Raw genomic sequence first — 23,876 nt, forward strand, 5'->3', positions numbered from 1 at the left:
TGACAGAAAATTTCTTATGGAAATGAATATATAAAAGAAAGTCCAATCAAGTGCCATGAGATGATAAAATAAAATAACTTAGAAATGACTTATTAATTATTGCCCGATTCTTTTATATATGTGACCCTGGACCACAAAATCGGTCCGTTTTTTTAAAACTTGACATTTATACGTCATCTGAAAGATGAATTACAGATACAACTAACGTTATATGAAAACCTGGAATCTGAGAGTGCAAAAAAATCGAAATATTGCTAAAATTGCCTTTGAAATTGTCCAAATTGAGTTCTTAGAAATGCATATAGTGCCATTTTTTCCCCTGTTGTCAACTGAAACAAACTCACTCCCAGTTCTACATTACTATGTTATACTTTAATAATAAAGAGTGACAAGGTTTTTGACTCTAGTGTTAAAGATACCTCTGATGGCACACAGAAGCTGCTTTCCTCTTGTATGAATGAGTATAAAACGTTTTATTACGTTGTTGTACATTTATTGTATCTTTTAACCCGTATTGCTGTTTATTTAAATATACCTTTAAATGGAAAATAAATAAATCAACAAAGCAGCACAAGTATCGCTGGTTAACTGTTATCCTTTAAAACAAAAATACGACCATGAAAAATGTAAGAAAATGTTGCTTCGAAGCCACGCCCATTCGTTCACGCTACCCAGGGATTCGACCAATTAGATCAGCGCAAGCGTAAACATTGACCAATCGAATTCTCCGGCGAGAGCGCGGACGTTCCCTTCGCAGTCGCACATGTGCGTGATGTGATAGTAACCTTCAGAAGAACCGAGTGAAACCAAAGGTGTTCAACATGTAAGTAGGTCTGGCTGACAGCGGTGTGTTTTAAATACTTATTTTACATCTAGTGTGTATTACACTTATTGTGCTTACTCTGTAATACGAACGGTAGCAGTCGAGTCTGATAGCAAGCCAAGCTCTGTTTGAGCTACATTAGCTAAAACGAACAGTGAATTGTAGGAGCTAGAATGTGTAAAATAAAATGGCCCTAGAACCCTATTTGACGAACTGATTTTAAATTGGTCTGCCCTCCTTCATATAGAATTAAACCTGTGGTGTTGAGCATCCAATGTAATTTGCATGTAGGCTATTGAAATTGAAATCCGTTAAACTGTGTTATAATAGGGAGCAGCATTGGCCATCACGACCAAATACTGCAGAAGGAGCTGGGATGAATACGGTGGATGTGTTGTCTCCCATCCAGCATCATGGCAAGAGAAGTGTGTAGAGCTGAAGCTGAGGGTGGCACAGTGCAACTTCATCACAGTATGTCCATATAATACACAACCTTGCATGCTTATTTACCCAGTTAAATAGGATGCACTATATTTCTGCTGTTTTTCGTCCTTCTCAATGCAGTCCAGTGATCAGAAAGATCCGAGGTGACTGTGCTGGTGAGTTTTCAGTGTTTGAGCGCTGTCTGCGGGAGAACCCGAGCTCTGCTGAAGCGTGTCAACCTCACCTTACACGTTTCCTCACCTGTGTTGAGACCGTCGACCTTTCAGGAATTGGTAAGGAGTGAAAGTCTGCTTTTCTATAAAACACCTGGATGTATGACTAAGTACAGTGTATTAAAATATTTATAACACCTTCTTCCAACAGCGAATGCTGAGCCGCAGCCCACATAGATGATTTTTGTGACTGTTGAGGCTAATGAGGACAATAATGCAGGTGTTTTATACTCCGCACTGTGGAAGAACGTATTATCTTTGAAGAACTCCAACACAAACACAAAACTGAATCAAATCTCAGTCTTTTGCACACCTTTCTTCCAAAAATATTCAATGTGATGTTTTATTTTGTTAATGATTAATGTTTCACACTATTTATGAGATTTTTAAAAAGGTTCCATGATATTAAACACGAAGTTGCAATAAAATGCGCATTTCTAAATTCTTTATACTTTGGAAGATTAGAGTCCTATTTTACCAAAAAGCATTCAACTATTTAATTCACATGCACTCTAGCTACTTTATTGTTTGTTTTCATGAATCCATAAATCTACAAACAAAAAAAAATTCTTCATAAACCAATATGAAATATGAAAGCTACTCGGAGGTGGACTCATGAAGAGAGATATGATTGTTTTTGAATGAGAATTAAAGCTAAAACTTTACTTAAAGCAGCATTCCAAATATTTTTTTTTTACAAATATTTATAGAATACTAATAACAAATTAAAACCACTGTTAATATTAGGTGATAGAATTAACTTTCGATGAACATGCTGTTCTCTCTTTACCATATTAGATTGTTGCAAGAGAATTTATTCATCTTAATTCTATTAAATAAAAAAATAGTTTTACAAACATGAACTATTTCCTTCAGTGCAATGGAAACATAATTAACTGTAATATGTGTATTTTTTGTCAATATGTATTCAGTATGCTTGTTGATTTAACATGTGAAATCTAGATTCAGTACACATATTTATGTATTTTATTACAGGTTTTTTTCTTGTTTACTGCTAGTGTTTGGATGTTTTTCTCCTTACCTTGGCGTCACTGTATATAATATTAAAACCAAAGAATGCAGCCATGTAATATCTCCCCCTCACATTTCCACCGGTTCCCTGCGCTCAGGAACAAAAGCCTGTAGGGAGGCATTAGGGATGCTTTGCCCGCTGGTTAACGGTAGGGAGGACACTGTTTTGAACCTTTGACCTTTCATTTGGTCCATTTATCAAACGTTTTTACCAGAATTGCATACTTATCAGAGAACCATAAATCACTCAGCCAAGCGTCAGTGTTTGAAATGAGTTATATTGAAAAACCAAGAACACCGTACACAAAAAAACACATTGACCACACTAAAAGAAACGGAAAGACGTACCATTCAACAGCTGTCAGCACCGCAGTCCTTTAAAGGAACATCACCCCACTTTAAATGAAACCATCCAGTATCACAAAATGCTTCATGAACATGTGAGCAGTTGATTTACCAGCAAACTGATGTCCGGTGAATTAAAAACTACATTTCAGTTCGTCAGGTTATGTTAGGTTTTCATAAGCAGTTGGTGTTTGTGTAAATCTGTTGTACATTCTTCAATATAAATAATACAGTTCACGTATACAGTGTCTCATGCTGCAACATAAATATTCCAATGCGTTGAAAACAGCCAACAGGAACATAATGAGGTAAAAGAAGTGAAGTAAATAACTACACGTACAACAATAGAGCTAATTATAACAACAGTCATGTGACCAACACATCTAGTATTTTACAATAAAGCACAATTAGCAACACGTTGCCAAGTGTGCACTTCCTGGAACATTTAAGGGGTATTTTTAATACTTTGTGCTATTTTTCTTATCAGTACTAAAGAGATAGATGTCATATGTATTATTAACCCTGTAACGGCAGTAACCCTGATGATTTCCTCCTCTCAGTTTGGAGACTGAAGCACATTCCTACATTTGACCTGAGCCTGCTGCAGAAACATTCAAGGCCCTGTCTCACTTTTTTAATCAGAGGAAATCTACCCTGTGTCCAAAACCTGAAATTAGAATGAAAACTAAAAACTCTTTTGTGGTTTGGTTGCATCATAATGTTCCACATTTGTCAAAACTATCTTTAATCGAGCAGGGATGTGTGTTTTGAACGTGTTGACTGAGCACTGTTGTATGTGTGCCTCCTTTGCTCTCTGAGTCCTGTCAGGACTCCCTCACTCATATTTGCTTTGAGATCTATACTTCAACTTTGACGTTTCATTATTTTGCGGTTTCTTAATTTACTTTTTGTCTCTTTATTTGTGTAATGCACAGTTAAGGTGGCTGGAAAGTCCCTGTCTGAGAAACTTACAGTAGTTGAAAACCTACCAAATTAAATTTCTTCAGAGAAAATTCTGCAATAGCTGTGGACATTTTTAATTTGTGAAAAGAAAAAATGTAAGTTAAATTTGTGTTAAAGGTGCACTCAGTACCCCCCCCCCATTTAAATATTCATAGTCACACACACAAAAAAATCAATACTTTTTGACATAATGTGTTAATATACATTAACATGAAGAATTGCAAAAGCTATTTTACATTTTCTACATTTTTATATTTTCAGTTTTCATTTTAATGAAGTCATTTATATGTGTTTGCCATTTTTATTAGTTTTTTAAACGTCTATATACTTTTAATTATTTCTTTTTAGGCATTTTAACACATCAAGTTAAACTAAATGAAAATGATAAATGTTGCCAAGACAACTAGATTTAAAAAATGTCACAACTTTATTTTATAAGTTAGGAAAATCTTCGTTTTCCTTGCTCTTGTGTTTGTGATGCTGCATCCACAGCACTAGGTGTCAGTGTAAGTCCAGGACAACTGCTATATTGGTCCGCTCAACACACATAAACTGAGTGCACCTTTAATAAACATCATTCCTTTACAAGAAATATTAATGTACATTTGACTTAAACCAGCATGCTAGACTCTTTTGGTTTTCATGTTAGCTTTAAATAAAAGCTGATTCAAGACGGACATTACGATGGCAAGGCAGTCGGGATCGATTGATATGAAACTGACTTGGACTGTGTCTGAAATCACCCCATTAACCCTTTATCGTGTGTTATTTGAGGGGACAGTCACTTATAAACTGTCTCACTTGGTTTCATTCACTCATTCAGTGGTCTGTGTTCACCTTATTTTTCACCATTTGCTTCTAGTGTCATTCACTTCCAGCTAGTTTTAGTTCGTTTTGCTGCTTGATATTGCAAACTGGTGTGTCTAACCATGTTATTTTATTTTTATATCTTAATAATGAACACACTTGTTTGTAGTGCAAACAGTTTTACCATTTACTACACTTTTGTTATTCTTCTCATTATTTCCCTACGGAGGCTAATGAACCGGAAGTCTCCCACATTCAAAGAAAACGGCTTATATCCACGTTGAAAAATAAGGTGGATAGAGAGCTGCAGTGACGTATTTTTGCAGGTCAATCCAGAAGTTTACATAACCTTGGTTCCTTCAGCAAAAACCCAGTAGCATTTTTTTAATCACATTAAAATAAGCTCTGTAGCCAACAAAACTCTTATGATTCCTACATGTTTAGTTCATCACGATAATCTGCACACAATGAACACAACGTTTATGAATTTTGTAGCCTAAATACAATCGGCTGAAGTATAAATCTCCCTAAAAGTTTGAGTTAGTGAATTTAAACATAATGAGGCTATGAAAGCAACTATTTGGGCCCAAATGTGCACGTAGCCACTCGTTAACTGCGGTAGTTTTCAAGTCACTTAAAAGATTAAATTTGACTTCATAGCAATGGAACCGGAAGAGCTAACTTAATAATAGTTTGTTTGAGGGTTTTAGCTTGCAAAAATATGTCACTGCAGGGCTCTAGTGAATGAGGTAATTGATTTCGATCAGTTTATCAGTTGTGCAGCGAGCAGAGGGTGAGGTAACGCTTACATGAACAGCTGCTCATTGATGTCTTATGCACCCATAACCATCGCAAAAAATGTTTGAATGAAACAAAGCGAAAATATAGTGCATATGTATGCTATAAAACATGTTTTTCCAGGGAATTCCCATTCTGTCCATGTCAAATAGGATTTTTAGGGTGTGACCCTGTCTTGGTTTGGTTGGTTAAGAGCTTATTAGCATGACTAAGATAGGCTTGAGGGATTCAATTAGTTTTGACGATGAAAGACGCCTCCAGTGAGACTCAATCTATGTGTTGCCCCCCTGCAGTGGCGGGGGAGCGCTTTAGGTAGGTGGAACCAGGGTCATGAGGTAAAGTAGGAGTTTTGCATTGAGTAGAGGCGATCAATGGGATTTCCTATGCGTCCTGCCAGAACTCCAGCCTCGGCGGTAGACAAGAGACAGTCCCCGAGATGACTGAGGCTTCCATCGCTGTCCAAGTCATGGAAAACCGTCTCCGAGTCTGAAATGAAGTCGGCGTTCAAATACAAACAGTAACTGAAAAAATAAGCAATGCTGAAGTTGATGCAGTTTGAGATCCTTACCGTAGGAGTGCATCTGCTCGGGGCCTAGCTGCGGCGGCGTAAGCCCGTGTCGAAACTGCTCGCTACCGTATATGTTGGGATCCAAAGCCAGCAGTTGTTGGCGTGGCAGAGAGGAATAAGAGAGCAGCCCGTCCAGTCCGTGACTGCTGGAGCCATCTGTGGAGAGACCAAGCTGGGTTCACACCTTTCATCAAGCCATTTCACACAGTTATGTCCGTGTCTTACCCTCGCTGTCATCGTTACTCTGGCGGCCCCCTCTGCTCGGGCCCCTCCTGGTCCCGCCCATCTGCTCCTGTTCTTGCTGCTGCTGCTGCTGCTGTTGTCTGCGAGCGATCTTCTTCATCTGAACTCACAAAAACAACCGTTTATTGAAGTCCACTGGTCCTGGAACAACATTCCCATATCAATCAAGCTCCGAACATGTGTAAAACGTTTATTTTGGAATTGATTAATCATTTGATAACACTTCAACAAATCATTACGAAGCAAGATCTAATTTTTCCAACAGGAACGTTTTCAGAATGGATCTCAACATGATGCCAGCGTACCTTTGCTCTCTGGTTTTGGAACCAGACCTGCACGACTCTCACCGTCAGTCCAGTCTCAGCTGCCAGAGTTTCTCTGACCTGCAACCACAGCATATGCATGAGCGGTACATACGTGCTGTTTCCACACATGAGCGGCCAGTGACTGCTGACCTTTCGGCAGGGTTTGGAAGACACCTCGAAGGAAGCCTTGAAGGCGCGCCGCTGTTGTGTGGTCAGGATGGTTCGTGGTCTCTTGGATCTCTTGTGCTCCTTCCCATCATCCCCAGCCTTCCCTCCAACAGAGACACCACCACCATCCTCATCCTCGCTCTTCACTGCAAAGGGAAACTGAGCATTGGCTTAAAGCTGAAAAGGTGAAGTCATTTCTGGAATATGTTAACATCTCTTCTCCTGTAGTTACACTCAACCTTCAGCGAGGTCATTGAGGTTACCTGAATCGGTAGGGGCCGGACTGATGGCTGCCAGCATCTCTCTCTCCTTCTCATAGTCTCCCCGGCAGAGCAGCTGTCCCTCCTTTAGCACAAACTCATCACCTCTCTGCAGCCGGCGCTCACACTCGCAGCAGCTGAAGCAGCTCAGGTGGTACACCTGTCCCAGCACACGCATGATGAGCTCCGAGCGGCTGATCGCCTGCAGACAGGCACTGCACTTCCGCACAAACAACCTGCACACACACACACACACACACACACACGCATGTTATTGATGTGTTTCTGAATGTTCACTTTATGCAATGTTTTGTCTGTTACACTGGGTGGCAATATTTGACAACAGACTAGATGTCACACAAGCAAGAAGTAAAAATGTATAATTTAACTAGTGTTCCCAACCATTAATCGCATGCAAAATAAATGTTTTGATTTACATTATATGTGTGTGTACTGTATATTTATTATTTATATGTAAATACACGCACATGCATATATTTAAGGAAAACATGTTTATATATCAAATATGTTTTTATATAATATAAATTACATGAATATAAATATATGAATGTAAATATTTTCAAAGTACATGATGTATGTGTGTGTATTTATATATACATAATAAATATGCACAGTACACACACACACACATATGTAAACCAAAACTTAATTTGGATGCGATTACGACAGCACTACATTTAACCCTTTAAAGCCTAATGTATTATTAATGATACACATTCCATGATCAAAAACTTCTGTTGTCTTATTGATATTTTTTTAGCAAGTAAAAGGCCTTTTTGTTGAATTCTAAAAACACCCACCTTCAGATCTTTAGTGATTTTTATAAAGTAAAGGTAAGAATAACTTTTGTATTGTTTTAGTAATATTTCAAAATGAACATTTACTAGAATGAATCAACTTAGGTTTAATCCATATAAAGAATAATTCCCGTATGTTAAAATGAATCAGACGTAATGCATCAGGCTTTTGAGGAATGTATATTTATTCATCTCTCAGTCATCATTGTATTGCACTGCATTCTGTTTTGAAACTAAAAGCTACCAAGCTTTGATCATAAAAGCATACAAATATAATATTTTACGACAAACTATTGGCAGAAATAGAATAACAATTTATATGCATTTATGCAAGTAGTCAGCTATACTTAAAAAAATATATATCACTTGACATATAGTCATAAAAGCCTGATGTATCAAATATGATGCTGAACAAAATATACATGCACATTTTTTCATAATATAGTCCATTAAAAACTGTTTATAAACATTTAAAAATATATCTTTTAAAGATTATTTCACATGTCAGGTTTTACAGGGCTAATATTATTAACATGTATTAAGCTGCCTTTAAGCTGTACATTTTATCAGTGTGTCATCTGGGAATTGAACCCATGACCTTGGTGTTGTTGGCACCATGCACTATGGTAAATGTTTTTAAACTTAATGAATTTCCAAAATGATTAGCAAATACAGGGATGTACAGGGCACAAGTGAGCAAATGTATTAAGAAGGTCATTTGTCCTGCTACTAACCCTAAAAAATGCCTCTAGCTCTTTTTAAACTCTGCTTTCTTTCTAAACAGCTCATCAGCATCACAACTGCTTTTAAAGGCACTCTCGCTCTTTAATCCCCACCAAACCCCTGATTTTTTCTTCCTCTCTCCCCTCCCTCGCCGCTTGATATTCTCTGCCAGAATTCCCTGTCCTCCCTCTCGCGCTCCCAGCCTCCCTCCCCAGCTCTGTGAAACTAATAAAGACAGGATTAATTAGATTGTTGTTTAAACAGTGCGATGCCCAGACAGACGCTGTAAACTCATAACCAGGGATTGAGGATAGCATGGGGTTAATCTCTCCTCTCTCTTTTCCACACACTCGAATAAACACACCATACTCACACACACACACACATTTACCAGAACCTTTATAGAGCCATGCTCATGTACTCTCATAAATATTGACAGGAAGTCAATATCACAGACGAACCTTTAGACGCTCATATGGTGTCGATGACAATCTAATCCTTCTGCACAGTTCATTAAGCCAAAGCAACTGTCACCATTCACCCAAAATGTGACATAAACCAGTGTGAAGTAACTGTCACACACCTGAACCGGACAACAAACGATTTGTTGCTAGAGTGCTTTGTTTACTGTCCAAAGTTTATGATATTATAATCTCAGGACCCTACTTTAGTGCTTTTTTGTCAACCAAAAGTTTGATTAACAAAACATTTTGGAGGTGAAGAACAGAAGAAATGTACATTTGATGGATAACACAGACTTCATGACAGTTGCAGAGATGGATGGCGGGAGTTCTGGTGTGTGTGTGTGCTGAGGAGCACCGAGTGCCGGAGATGAAGGTGTCATATCAGAAATCTGCTGAAGGGAGAGGCAGCCAGGTCCACACTTTCTAGCCTCTAATCTGCACGGATGTGATGATCCTGTCCGAAACGCAGCTGCTATTGCTAATCTGTCTCAATCCATCTGCCAAAAATGCCAAATTACCAAATCACCACCTACTACACCCAGACCACAGAAGACCAACTCTGAGCAAAACCCACACAGAAACTGACTCAAAGAGTGAATCTCATGAAACCTGTCAAAATAAGTGAAAATTATATTTTTCTTAAAGACAAATATCTTTTTTTTTTTTTACAGTATTTAAATAGATAATATTTCAAGTAATTTCTTACCAATTCTCAGTAAAATAATGCCAAAAAGTGGTATTCTCAGTACAATCAGAGAAAAAATTATGAGTTATAAATCGTGTTCGTATCTGAATAAAAAAAATAAAAAAAATAATGACAATTATTACACTGGAAAAGAAACTGACTTTGAAACCATTCTCGCTCAAATGTTTCACAAAAAGTTACAAAGAAACAGAAAATAATACTAAATTAAATTTTAAATTGTATTGAACTCATGCCAATTATCTTTCTGTTTACAAGTAAAAAAAAAAAAAAAAAATATATATATATATATATATATATATATATATATATATATATATATATATGTTCATAATTATTTTCTGTACACGTACAATATTTGGGGTCAAATATTTTTAATTGTCATGAAAATATTATCACAGTGTTAAAACTCTTTATTGGTCATAAAGTAGGCTCCATTTTCTTTATGCAATTTGTTTCTTGATTTTGAGGTGAAATGTGACCTGAAAATCACCAGGTCATGACATTAACCCAGAAAACTTCAAAATGTCGAATAAAAAAATACAATAAAAAAAACACACACACTGCAAACAGACACATTAAATGTGACAGTTACAGAAATAACTCCACGTTTTGCACTTAAACATACACAGACCTAAAAACCGGAGTTAACTGAGGATGAAACTATCTTGGGGGAAAGAAATTACGATTGCGGGAAGGCAATCAGGCGCTATGAACGTATAAACTGTGTTCATGTTGACAATTCAATAAGGTTTTACATGAATCTATAGCCAAATCATAGTGTGGTGGGGGCACAATCTATGTATGAACACAGCATTTTACATAATCAAACACTTACTGTCATAGTTGCGAGGTTTGTCTCGCAGACTTTGGTGCATCTTTGTATATATATGGAGGCAGTATGTAAATCATATACATGTACACATAATTGCAAGGGTTGGTGCGATGTGTGTGTGTGTATGAGTGAGAGAGAAAGACAGAAAGCGGATATTGCTGTGAGGGAAGATGGCTCAGAGCCAGGGTTCAGTAATCACATCATCTTCTTTTATTAAATCTCACTGCACTGCTTCTGCGTTATTAAAATCTCCCAGCATTCCCCACAACCCACTCCCGCCACCCTCCCTCCCTCCTTCCCCGACACACCAATATGCACAATGATGAAATATGAGAAAACCAACAGGTAGCTGATAAAAATGTACACACCAGACCACTCGCACGCAAAAGAGAAAGCACAGGTGAGCAGCTAAACCGTTCAGTACTGACACATATTATACTGCCCCAATCATGTCACAGATGCACACTGCAGTGCGCACGTGCTAAAAATTCCCTTTTTGTTCTTAGCATGCAAACGGTGCTATGCACAAAAATACTTAAATAACACTCGACTAGTGAGCATGCATACTTTAATTGTCTAATTATGTTTTGATTGCACTGAGACACATCATAACTTTTGGGTTTATGCTAATAAAACTAATTGTGTCATTGTACACTATAAAACACTCTCCGCTGAATGGATTACTAGTCATATGAAGAACACTTCAACAGGGTTATTAGAAAGTGTACTGTATATCAAGGTGGCAATGAAGTTAAAATGGCATTTCCTGTGGTGCCTTGTAGTGTATTATGAGACTCAATATTTTAGATGATCATGTAAAAAATCAAGGGTGAAAAACGGTAATGATTTGGTTCCATTTGTTAACATTAGTTAAAGGGATAGTTGACCTAAAAATGAAAATTACCCCATGACTTACTCACCCTCAAGCCATCATAGGTGTAAATGACCTAGAGATGAATACAATCACAGCTATATTAAAGAATCTCCTGGCAAGCTTGCAAGCTTTATAATGGCAGTGAATGGGAGTCGAGATTTTGAAGCCCTAAAAAGTGCATCCACCCATCCTAAAAAGTGCTCCACACGGCTCCGAGGGGTGAATAAAAGCCTTCTGAAGTCACGTCACTTTTATTATTCTAGCGCTTTTACCAATACAGACTGTGCCAAAGCAGCTTCACAGTATTAAATAGGAAAATAGTGTGTCACTGCAAAAGGACAACAGTAAACACTCAATTTTTAGTCAAATGCAGTTCATCATTGAATTCAGTGATGTCATTGTCCAGCTCAGTTCAGTTTAAATCCTCGTTTTGTATGTCTAATTTGTGACTGGTGTTTTATTTTGCTCTCTCTACTGCACTTCTACACGTCCGCCTTCGTCCTACGTCATCCACTGGAAAGCCACTCTCTCCTGAACACGTTATAGTCCATGTGAACACACGTAGGACAGTTATCAGAAGCTAGGGATTATGATTTAGAAAGTTTTAAATATGGATATTTCATCTTTAAAAAATGCATTGATTTGCTTCAAAGGCCATTATTCACCCCCCGGAGCCATGTGGAGCACTTATTATGATGGATGGATGCACTTTTTTGGGCCTCAAAATCTCAACCCCAATTCACTGCCATTATAAAGCTAGGAAGAGTCAGGACATTTTTTAATATAACTCTGATTCGTCTGAAAGAAGAAATACACCTAAGATGGCTTGAGGGTGAGTAAACCAAGGTGTAATTTTCATTTTTTGGGTTTCAACTTTCCCTTTAACTACATTAGTTCATTTGAACTAACAATGAACACTCATTTTTTATTATTGATTTCACCATATCTCATATCATATAAGAGTATTTTATCAACTAATATATGCTATGATTTAAAAATACGGTAACAAATATATTGCCCGTTGTTAATGTTAGTAAATGCATTAACTCTGTTATAATAATATGAGACCTTATTGTAAAGTGTTAATGAAATTAAATTAATTAGTAATATTATACAATATTTGATCCTGTAATGGACCAAACGTTCTGGATGCAGACAAAGAAACGGCATACAACCAACTTTGTGTCTCAGTATATTTTCCTGAATGACTCTACCTTGCAATGGCCTGCCAATGCTGTAACCCAAAATGTACTTAATCATCTAAGTGATTCAAATTATAAACAGGAAAATAAAAAAAGAACATTTAGTTACACTAACAAAATGGTTCTTTCAGGTAACACTGTACCCAAATTGTTTTTTTATTATTATTATTATTATTTTTTATCATTTACTCTTTTTCCTTCTTTGAAACACAAAAAATGTATAAAGAAGGAAATTATATATAATGAATATCAGTGGGGTCCAAAACAACTGACTTCCATAAAATCAATGGGAAAAAAAGCTATTTAAAAAAAAAATGCAATGTTTGGAATGGAATGACAACAACGGGAAAACCATTACAATTTTGCCGGAACTATGCCTTCGACACATTTCACACTGATGTCTCATTCTTCAATATACTACAAAATCCTTTGTAATTCTTTTTAATTCATTAGCTACTTGTCAACAGAGCAAAGGTTTAAATAAAATCCTGATTCTGACAGTTGATTTGTTGTAGAATACGATGGGTGTCATAATATCCCATCTTATATAGAGAATTTCACACTATGTTTGGTGAAGAATATGCACTATTGGTGTGCTGACGTACTTATGATGCATTCCCCGACTGACAGCGTAACCTGTCTATACGTTACAACAATCACACCTTAGTTTCCTGTGTGTGTGTGTGTGTGTGATACTCGAGCGCTCAGGGACCGACTGGATCGATGTGTTGAGTTGTGAGAGGCGAGAGTGAGTCTGTGAGTGTGTGTATGTGTGTGTTTGGATAAAACAGCTAATCCCCAGGCCACCAGAACGCAATATCCTGTCAGCCAGATTCTCATTTCCTGTCTCTCTGTGGCAAGGCGAGAGAAAAAAAAAAAGACGCGTAGAGGGGGGACGGGGGATTCGTTGCCCCAGAAACAAAAGATACGGCAGCCCTGTTTGAGGATGTCTATGGCATTCTTCCTATCTCCACCCCTCCCGCTTTCATTTTTTGCCGTTCTTCTTTTATTATCTCAGATTTAATAAAGCCAAGGCGAGCAGCTTGTTCTGCCATGAAACATTTATTAGCCGTCTGTAATGAAATTGTTGTGCGGGAGGCGAGGTGATGGAGACTCATCACACATTATGCAAAAACAGTGGCAATATCAGAAGAGCAGACACCTCGAGCTCATCTCTCCTCTTCCTCTCTGCACCTCTGTTTGTCACCTCCGTGGCCTTCTGACATCCCCTGAGCTCTCCTTCACTGTCTGCTCTTCTCTCCCTCTGTCATTGCCTGATACGTACAGTATATGCTCTGACAAATATAGGTTCTCCATTGGCATCCATGGTTCCATGAAGAACTTTTAACATCCATTCCACAAATATATTCTTTAGATCATTCAAATGTTCTTCACATTAAGAAACAAGTGGTTCTTTGAAGAACTGTTCGCTGAAACGTTCTTTGAGGAACCCAAAAGGGTCTTTGGGACCCTCTTTTGGAACCTTTATTTTTGTGGCTTCAACAGGAACTTCAGGCTCAGAAAAACAAAACATGTTTTCCAAAAGCAGTAATTCAGGCAAGAAAATTGTACTAATATTAGTAATATTTTCTTGCCAGAATGACTGCTTTTGGAAAACATGTCTTGTTTTTCTTGGCTTGAATTACCACAATGCGTTTATGTCCTTATTTAAAGTACCATGTAAAAATATTCACCAAAAGGAGTACACACATGGAGTTATATGCTTAAGACTAAAACTACACTCTTACAAAAATAAAGGTTCCCAATGAGGATTTTCACAGTGATGCCATAGAACAACCATTTTTGGTTCCCAAAAGGAAAAGTTTTTTGTCATGTCATAGTAGGGAAAGAAATGGAAGTCACTGGGGACCACCGACTATTTTATTACCAGCATTCTTCAAAATATCTTCTTTTATGTTCAACATAAGAAAGAATCTCATAAGGGTTTGGAATGACATGAAAATGATGACAATTTTTTTTTTTTTTGGTCAAACTAAAACTAAAAAAAAACTTATTTTCTAAGTATGAAGAACATTTTGAACCACCTTTTGTAGAATGGAAAGATTCCATGGATGTAAAGGTCCTTCATGGAACCATCAATGCCAATAAACAACCTTCATTTTTAAGAAGGATGGTTGATATTAAACTAGAAGGTGATCCCTTTTGTTAGTTTTTTTCAACAAACAGGAGATCATCAAAAGGAAAACTTAACAAACTGACCAACAAAAAGTACTGCCGATCATGCCCGGTTTGAACTAAAACCCAGATTTACATAAAAGTGATGACTTCAACTGATTGAAGCTTTATAGCATTGCGCCTGATTGCATATGCCACAATTTAAGTACAGTATGAATGATAAAACGAATGGCTTCAGCGGGAGACAACCCAAACTACGGCAGCGTCCTACACCATTTTCCTGTCTGACAGTACAGCAACTCTCTAACCACAACACAGCTTGTAGTCATGTCTAAGAACATAATTAGCAGCGTTCCCAATCAAGACCCCTCCACCCCCTCCCCGTTCCCACAGACACAAAGAGACAGCGAGCAGAGAGATGATTAAGCCAAAATGTGGGATAAATGGAGAGATAAACTGATTGGTGTCATCACGGCTATAAATCTCAACAAGTAGGAAATGAAGTTTGGAGCAGAAATATTATTAGAAATCAGACAGTGATGGACGAGCTAGAGGAGAGATGCACGGGGAGGAAGAAAGACCGAGCAAAAGAAAGGTGAAGACTGCGGTAACCATCGACTGAAGTGCTCATAATAATGACTCCGACTGAAGTTTTCGGTTGAATGGTGTTACTATAAAATGATTGACATAGAAAAATGTATTATTTTGTAGTCGTTCTTTCAAGTACAGGAGACAGAGGCTGCATTTAAATGACTATTCTGACGTCGACATGATGACATAGCTTACCATAAAAATGATTTGTCCTGTATGTACTTGTTTTTAAGTACAAAATAAAGGCCATGTTGAGACACTTACAATCTGCTTGTTAAGTCATGACGTACACATTAAAAGTGTCTCTAGATCCGAAACCTCTCAAGCTGTTTACGAGCACTCTTTATTTATTGTATCTTTATGCAAAGCTTTTCAGAAAAGATGAATCACTGTCTGGACAACTAAGATAATGGTCAAGATTTTTTACCACTGTGGCATACAATTAGTATATATTAGCACTGTTTGTTTGATTTTGGGATCTGATGGGTCATTTGGACCTGGAGAATAAAAGTGAAATGTTTGCAGAAATGTGGAGGTTATAATGAAAAAGTTCTTCTGTTAAACCGTGAGTATTATTTGAGCTGTAAAGCGTTTTTTTGTTATTGTTTTACGGTTTTAGGAGTTACATTTACTTTAAAGTAGTAAAATTGCATATAACTTTGCACATAAAATGTTAGCACACTGAAATCATGATAGCAAGCATATTGTTTACAGTCTATTTAAAACGGTGAATATTAATTTCGCCCTTACTGTTACCCCAATTTCTGCATTTTTAAGGAATGGAGGGAAAACTGGAAACTATTTTTTGTGTTAACAATCAGCATTATGCCACAAATGTTGTCAAATGTGCTTATGCGAGTCAAAATATTCTGGATTCAAATCCATATTCAATCTGAATTATTCTGGTAGTATCAAGTATCGACTTTGACTCAAATGTTTTTCATAAAAACTAGTGCTTTCAAGTGATTAATCGTGATTAATCACATACAAAATAAATGTTTTTGTTTACATAATATATGGGTGTGTACTGTATATATATATATATATATATATATATATATATATATATATATATATATATATATATATATATTATTTATTTATTTTTATTTATTATTATTATGTATATTTAAATATAAACACACATGCAAGTATATTTTAAGAAAAATATGATACGTTTATATATTAAATACATTTAAATATGATATAATTTATGTGAATATAAATATATACATGTACTTAAATTGTAAATATTTTAAAAATATACATGTATATGCTGTATGTGTGTGTCTTTATATATACATAATAAATACACACAATACACACGCATATATTATGTAAACAAAAACTGCAACTAATCACGATTAATCGTTTGACAGCACTATAAAAAATGATAAATTGAAACAGAATATATGCAATTGAAATCTCTGACTTATTGATTACAGACGTTTTTTAATATTTTGACAAATCCAGGCACATTTCAGGACATTTTTGAGACCTCTTCTAAAATTCTCAAAGACACATGATATATAACTGGGTCTTTTTCTCAGGAGCAAAGTCTGAGAAGCATGAGACTTTGGCCAAAATCTCAATTTGCTAGGAGGAACGAGCGAGATATTAAAGAGCTCACATACGTGATTTTTCGTCCTTACTAGCATCTCTTTACACACTGGGGGCTGTCTTCGTTCTGTTTCCCACCCTGCAGAGTGATCTATTAAACTTGGGGCATCTTAAATATCCGCTCCCCTGTCTCCGCTCCGCTCTGAGACCCTCGCTAGTCTAATTCTCTTCCAGGGATCCAGGCACCGTACCCTGGGGCTGAGAGCCTTTATTGGTCTGGGACTGGTTCCACTGGGCTGCGTGGTTATCTGATGCTGTGTTTGTCGAAGTCAGCCAGGAAGACAGTAATGGAGAGAATTTGACCATTTCAGGGATGTTTGTGGGTTTAATGAATAGAGATTTTGCTTTGAGTTTGGTTTCTATAAGTGAATAGGTGTTGCTTGAATGGGTGAAAAATGAGTAGTAAATGAAAGTCAGATTCTGATGATGATGAGAACATCAGGAACGTAAGGAATCTTAAAGCTGATGTTGTTTGCATTGTTCGTTATCTTATTGTGTACAGTATTTTAAATGAAAAATGTCTTAGTAGTATTCTACTAATATGTAATCTGAAATCAATCCCTTTTTACAACTCCTTACATTTTGGTATTTAACGTCCGCTTTTTGTGATCCGAAGTTGGCGTGAAATGAAAATTTAGCTATTTTCTAATGGCATGTTATTGATCTTATTGTAAATTATTAAATCATGCATATGATTTCGAAATTTCATAACTCAATCTTCTAGTTAAATTACAGACTTCTTTTTGGCTGATGTATGCCAGTCTTCTCCAATCATTTAGTCTTTTTAACTCTCCTTCACACCTGCCTCCATCCAATCAACACTTGATAAACAGAGCCAAGTCCCGCCTTACGTTTTTTTTCTTTTTCAATAACTCATTCGACTCAGACATAAATTACAATAAGGAAGAAAAGAGCTGCCGCTACTTCTATTTCATCTTCACTTTAACATGCGATGAAAGAAACTGCCCTATTCATCTCTCACTGAACACACTGTTTTACTTGGAAACACGTCATAATATGAAAATAAATATTCAAAGAAAATATGAAGAACCTTTAACAAACAAAGAATCTTTCCATTCCACAAAAGGTTATTTTAGTGAATAAAAGTTCTTTAGATTATTCAAATGTTCTTCACACTTAGAAAAAAAGTGGTTATTTTTAAAAATGTTTACTAAAAGGTTCTTTGAGGAACCAAGATTCTGTGAAAAAACTCTTTTGGAACCTTTATTTTATGAGTGTGGCTATTTCTACCTGACTTATAAATGAATTTTGCTGTTGTAATGATTCAGTTATTTTAAATAATATTTTCTAATTTCACGCAATTAGGAAATATATGTTTCCACACGTGTACACCTTTTTTTTTTTACATTACCTGATGATATTTTTTACAGTTTAATGTCTGCTCAAGATAGTATTTTATTTTTCCACGAAATTCCTTTTTTTTTTGCACCAGCAAAGATTCCTTGGCTCCCCAAAAATGGAGCGCACACCTGCTGTAGATGGAGCAGAGTGGTGGGCGCTGACGGACAGACAGCGGAGAAGACAAGGAGATATTGTTGTGGATTCACTCAAGGTCACTTACACAACAGTGTGCCAAGTCTCCTCCAAAGATGCACCACATACCACACCGCAGCCTCAATATTCCCAAATAATGTTGGCCAAAATTAGACATTTGCATGCAAGCGCAAATAAATGCCTATATGAGAAAATGAGAAAAACTTAAATCTCCACCATGTAGTAAAAAAGGCTGAATGATAAACGAATTGCAATAATACAAATGGACCAAGCTCAATGGAATAACAGCACCAGCTTGCAGAAGAACAGTTTCTCTGCTCTCTGATCCCAGAACAGCCATCTCACTTGTAACCATTGATCACTTTTACCCTCATTATGACATCCTTGCTGCGGTGCAAGCACCCATGCAAAACAATTATCAAATCTATACTCCCATTTTTCTTCAGCGTTGTGAAGAAAATCAGTTAGTATGGTAATTTCATACCCTGAAACAGTCCTAGATCTCTGGTGATCTATCTTTCAGCGAACATATAAAGAATTATTTTATATTCCCTCTTGGAATTCTTCCTGCTAACTTTTCTATCCTCTTTTATTCTCTCTCCTGTCCATCTTATTCCTTTCAGTTGGCCTCCAGATGTCAGCAACAGAGGGAGTGTTCACACGGCTCAACAGTGTCTGACACTTCTCACAACTTCGATAACAGGCCACAAGATCGTCCTTCAACTGTCCGCACTCCTGCTGATGTCACTGGGAAATTATGGTTTCTGGGAATCTCCCTGTGACCCAAACCGATACAGAATGATTCATCAGAGCACCAGCAGTTAAATGGAGGATAGTTCACCCAAAAATGTCAATTCTGTCATTATTTACCCACAATGTTACTCCAAAGACTTTGTGCGCGTGTACTGTCTTTATTTTTTGGTTCTTCAAATTTGGTTTTCCACAGAATTAAACCAATTGTGGGTTTGGAATGAGATGAGGGTGAGTAAACAATAGTCCATTTATAATCAGATTGATGCTTATTTAGTCTCATGAACTAATCAGTGCAGGAGACTGAATATTTACTAAATATTCCCCCCAAAAAAGCCCTTGTGGCATATATGTCATTCAAAGCAAAAATGACAGTTATACTCTTTGCATTCCTTAGTTTGGAATACATTTCATGCACATGTAATCAAATATAAGAACCAAACTGCAAATTTTAGGGTTCATATAAATGGAACTTTCAGAATCTGGAATCAAAATTGGATTCATTCCGACTTACGAAAATTTTAAAACATACCTAGAAAGACAGAATTTTATATTTTGGGGTTGAAATATATCTTTCAGAATCAGATTCTAACCTTCAACATTACACATACATCAACTAAACTTACCTTCACCAATATTTAACTACATATTCTAACAGAAATTGACCCTTCGCACAGACCAAGCCCCCTTATTTACTGTTGCTATATCCGACAAGCCATGCCACTCTCACGCCACACATCATGTTCTCAGTGAAACATACATCGCGGAGCAATGGGAAACCTGACAACACGCCGGCCGACAGACAAGACAGAGCAAGTTACTTCTGGAATGAAACAAAGTCTCAGCTTTCATTTTTTTGGCCATTTATTAAGAAATTCAGTTGTGAACCAATCATCTCTTCCTCTTTACTGGGGTAGTTATGAATGAACACCAGAAAGAATCTTGTTTCAACCACGGAAAGACGTCTATACAACGTTGTTCAAGTTCAAGTCCACCGGCGTTAATCTACTCTACAGTCTGGTATATTTTGACAGATTCTTCGTTATGATTGGTCAGATCGCCTGTCAATCACACTCCCTGCGAAGGGGCAATTCCAGTAACATTTTATCTTACAGTGTCCTTGTTACACATTATATGTACGTACACTACAAATACAATATACTATAGTAGGCTATAGCAACCAATCACAAATCTAACCCTAAATCTATATTAAGCAAGATAATTGATATTACTCAGTATTTATTTGTGTAACTACACCGCAGTTGCAATACCTTACAATAAATGGTTACACTTTATGTGTCCTTGTTGCGGTTTAAATATATATTTAAGTTCGGAGTAATATTAATTAACTACATGTTACTATATGGTTAGGGTTAGGATTACCTGCATGGAATTATGCATAATGTATTGCTATTATAACAGTAAGTACACATAATGTGTGTAACAAGACACCTTCAAATAAAGTGTAACCAAAGTTCCTTATATTCCAGAACAGATGAGGCATTTGCAGAGAGATTAGGGGAATGTTTTGACTATGCTATGACTTTGATGGGTTGTATACAGACACACGTTGCACATTGAACTGTCTTACTTCTCGTAATCATGCTTGCAGTAAAGCAAGCGGTCGCGAGAGTAGCAGGTCCCGCTCAGCGCGCTGCGACACACTGCACACTTGACACATGTCTCATGCCAGGACAGTTCATTGACACGCAGGAGGAAGCGGTCCGCGATGGGAGACTCGCACCCTGCACACACCTCACCTCCTCCCATGTGCTCTGCTGGAGGAGAACAGAACAGGTGTCAGCTGACAGCCGTGAGGGCCTCCAGACACATGCGTTACAGCACTGATATTAATATGGAAAGATTAAGAAACGATAAATGAAGAATGAGAGTCTCACCGTAAGGTGTGGCGGAGGGGGCCTGCTGAAGACATGATTGGGTTTCTTCTGTTTTCATTCCGTTCCTTCCTTCTTTGGAGTGCTGACTGAAAAAAAACAACATAACAAAGACTCAGATGTAAAGACAGCAGTCGGTCTGTGATAATGGGGAACTATTGTAAGCTGTTTGTTATTGCTCAATATTTATATCACATTTTATTAATTTATTTACATGTAATGTGGGTAAAAAGCACACTGTAGTGTATTTTACTGTGAAGATACTGACAATAATCTGTGAGGAAACAGCATCATTAGTTTCATTAGTAAAAGCCAAAATCAGGTCCTGTTTTGGGCCCATTTTAACGTGTTGTAAAATATGTCAATTTTTTTAAAAAGGATAATGCAAAAAATATATACATTATTAAAAATAACATTACATGCCACCTTCTGTAAATTATGTTTTTATAAGTAAAAATGGTATTGTAGCTGATTGGGAAAAAGGTGTTCCCAGAATTCCTTTCAAGAAGCATTGTATTTGTTTACGTTTCATTTAAATAGGCCTTTTTATATTTATTTTGTTATCAAGTGTTTTAAATCGCATTGTATGTAGTTAAATTAATCTTTACTGCAGTATTTTAGCCATATGTGTAACAGTTAAGGTGTTTTATGTCAGTGTTTTTATCACGAATGCTGGAGAAGCCAGTTTTGTTTAGTCATCGTTTTTCTCATTAGAAAAACATCTTAAGATGTCAAATATTATGGTATACTGATATTATATGATTTGACGACGTGTAAAGTCAGAAACACAGGCCTACATGTAATCTAGTAATGTTTGGAAAAATGTCAAGTTCCGCGTCGACGCTGCCAACTTTTATCATTTATCGTATAGATGTAACATTTATTTACAGTGTAGTCTATTCTAGACGCGCGCTCTCTCGTAGTATCTGTTTTAAGAAAGACATAACTTCTTTTATTTGATCTGACTCTTTGGGAAGTGTTTAGTGAATGCACGAGCAGGCTGGATGTGTGTATCGTGCTAAGTCAGAAGCTCGTGCAGGTGAATTGTCCGGTAAAAGGCGCGCGGCTTCGGTAGAAACAAACAACGCTTTGGTAACGTTAGCTATTTGGCAAAACGACACAACACAGAAACAAAGACTCCGTCAGATTTAAAACCGGAAGCATATTGCTTCAGAAATAATAACGGATGACGCTTGTGATTATTGTAATTTAGAAACACAGAAGCTTTCAAAATAAATATGCATTTGAGATTTTTTTGTTTGGCAGTTTGGTTTATTTGGAAAAAGAGGAAAATCGTTATCTTAAATTGTATGTTATTGCCTATTTAGAATATTCAGGTAAAAAAAATGAACTCGGCTATAATCTTTGTTGGTGGTTAAATTATTAGGCTGTTATTCTTTTATCTGCTTCTCAAATATCCCTTTTCCTTGGTAATTTAAAGTTGCAATATATATTTTTTTCTAATAGCAGACACTGCGTGTCTGATCTGTTTCCCCATTAATAATGCAGTTAATTGCATGAGTCGATTAGCTTATTAAAAATACAAGAGCTAATAACGGGTCACCAGTCTCAATGAGGAATAATCACACTGCGATATTCGCGTTTATGTGGAAACATGCACTTATAGGCTATACATATTTTTACATTTATACATTTTTTCGAAGCTATACGTGTTATCAAAAATATAGGTGTATTTTAATACCGTCTGTTAAATATAACTGTGTTACAATAGGCTTTATGACCCACTTGTCGTCGGATAAGGGGAATAACCTAATTATGATGATTGCGGCTGATTTATGCCAATTTTAAGTGAAAAAAAAATCTTCTTATCATTCCAAGTATTTCAGTAAGTAGTGGGCTATTAGCTATACGACAATAAACTGGTGCAATTTGATATTGACTGTTTCATGATTTGATATTTTGAAGTGCGTTCAGTTTGTTTCAATTAAAGTTTAGTGTTCTTTTTCATATAAAATGCAAAATAAATATAGACAATATTAATAATTTTTTAAGCTGTGTGTAAAATAGCAGCGCTTTCCTTTATGATGTCAATTTGATCCTTTTTTTTCACTCGAAACCAAACCATTTTTTAACTTACAGAATCTGGTGCCATAATACAAGTAGGCCACCGTGGAGTTAATTTTTTAAGTTTGATATTTTATATTTTCTGCTCGATTATCCTACACACTTTCCTAAAAAGACAGATACTATTCTTATTATTTATTTTTGGTAAATGTTACTTAAAATTCCGACACGCGTCCGTTCATTTTTCCTATCATCTGGCTTATGCTGAATTCGTGAAATTTAGACTCAGGTTTTACCAAATACAGACACGGTAGACGTATTAAAGTATCAGACATAAATAAGCAATGTTAGATTAAAATAAATTAATTCCTATAAATAAATTCATAAACACCAGAGCAGCAAACCATCGCATTTCTGTCAAATGTAGCCTAGATTACACTAGACAATATGGCTATACATATGTAAACGTCACGAGAAATGCATGTTTCTATGTGAACACACTATTAGAAAAGTTCAAATAACAATAGTGTAATAGATGACAGCAGGTGACGCTCAGCCCCGTGCACTTACCTCGTGCTAAAACACACTCCTCCTGAGATTTCTGTTGGTAACATCAAAATACCTTTGAAGAAGAGGACGAGCAAGAGTGCTCCAGAAGCCAAACTTTAGTGTTATAGTCCAAACTGCACGCAGTGGCGCAAAAGCATTGCCAGACTGTGTGTGTGATGCTCAGGCGCGCGCTTTATGTGATGAAGAC

At 36.6% G+C, this 23,876-nt stretch overlaps 1 protein-coding gene and 1 pseudogene across 2 annotated transcripts; one reads left to right on the forward strand and one right to left on the reverse strand.

Annotated features, from left to right (window-relative positions):
- Positions 1-617: 617 nt before the first annotated feature.
- Positions 618-1,813, forward strand: LOC113095456 (coiled-coil-helix-coiled-coil-helix domain-containing protein 5-like; annotated as a pseudogene).
- Positions 1,814-4,202: 2,389 nt separating this feature from the next.
- LOC113095458 (LIM homeobox transcription factor 1-alpha-like) lies at positions 4,203-23,849 on the reverse strand. Of its 2 annotated transcripts, none has more exons than XM_026260997.1 (9): positions 23,690-23,849; positions 21,098-21,183; positions 20,791-20,974; positions 6,972-7,204; positions 6,691-6,854; positions 6,541-6,618; positions 6,218-6,335; positions 5,993-6,148; positions 4,203-5,910 (listed from the first exon to the last, which is right to left on the reverse strand). In XM_026260997.1, the coding sequence occupies exons 1-9, from the start codon at positions 23,731-23,733 to the stop codon at positions 5,753-5,755; spliced, it is 1,221 nt and encodes a 406-aa protein (XP_026116782.1). In that variant the 5' UTR covers positions 23,734-23,849; the 3' UTR covers positions 4,203-5,752. The 2 variants fall into 2 exon arrangements, with proteins under 2 accessions (XP_026116782.1, XP_026116781.1); XM_026260996.1 differs by having other exon boundaries at positions 20,791-20,977.
- Between the last annotated feature and the right edge of the window lie 27 nt (positions 23,850-23,876).

This window comes from Carassius auratus, unplaced genomic scaffold (genome assembly GCF_003368295.1).
Source record: "Carassius auratus strain Wakin unplaced genomic scaffold, ASM336829v1 scaf_tig00215725, whole genome shotgun sequence".
Taxonomy (NCBI): domain Eukaryota; kingdom Metazoa; phylum Chordata; class Actinopteri; order Cypriniformes; family Cyprinidae; genus Carassius; species Carassius auratus.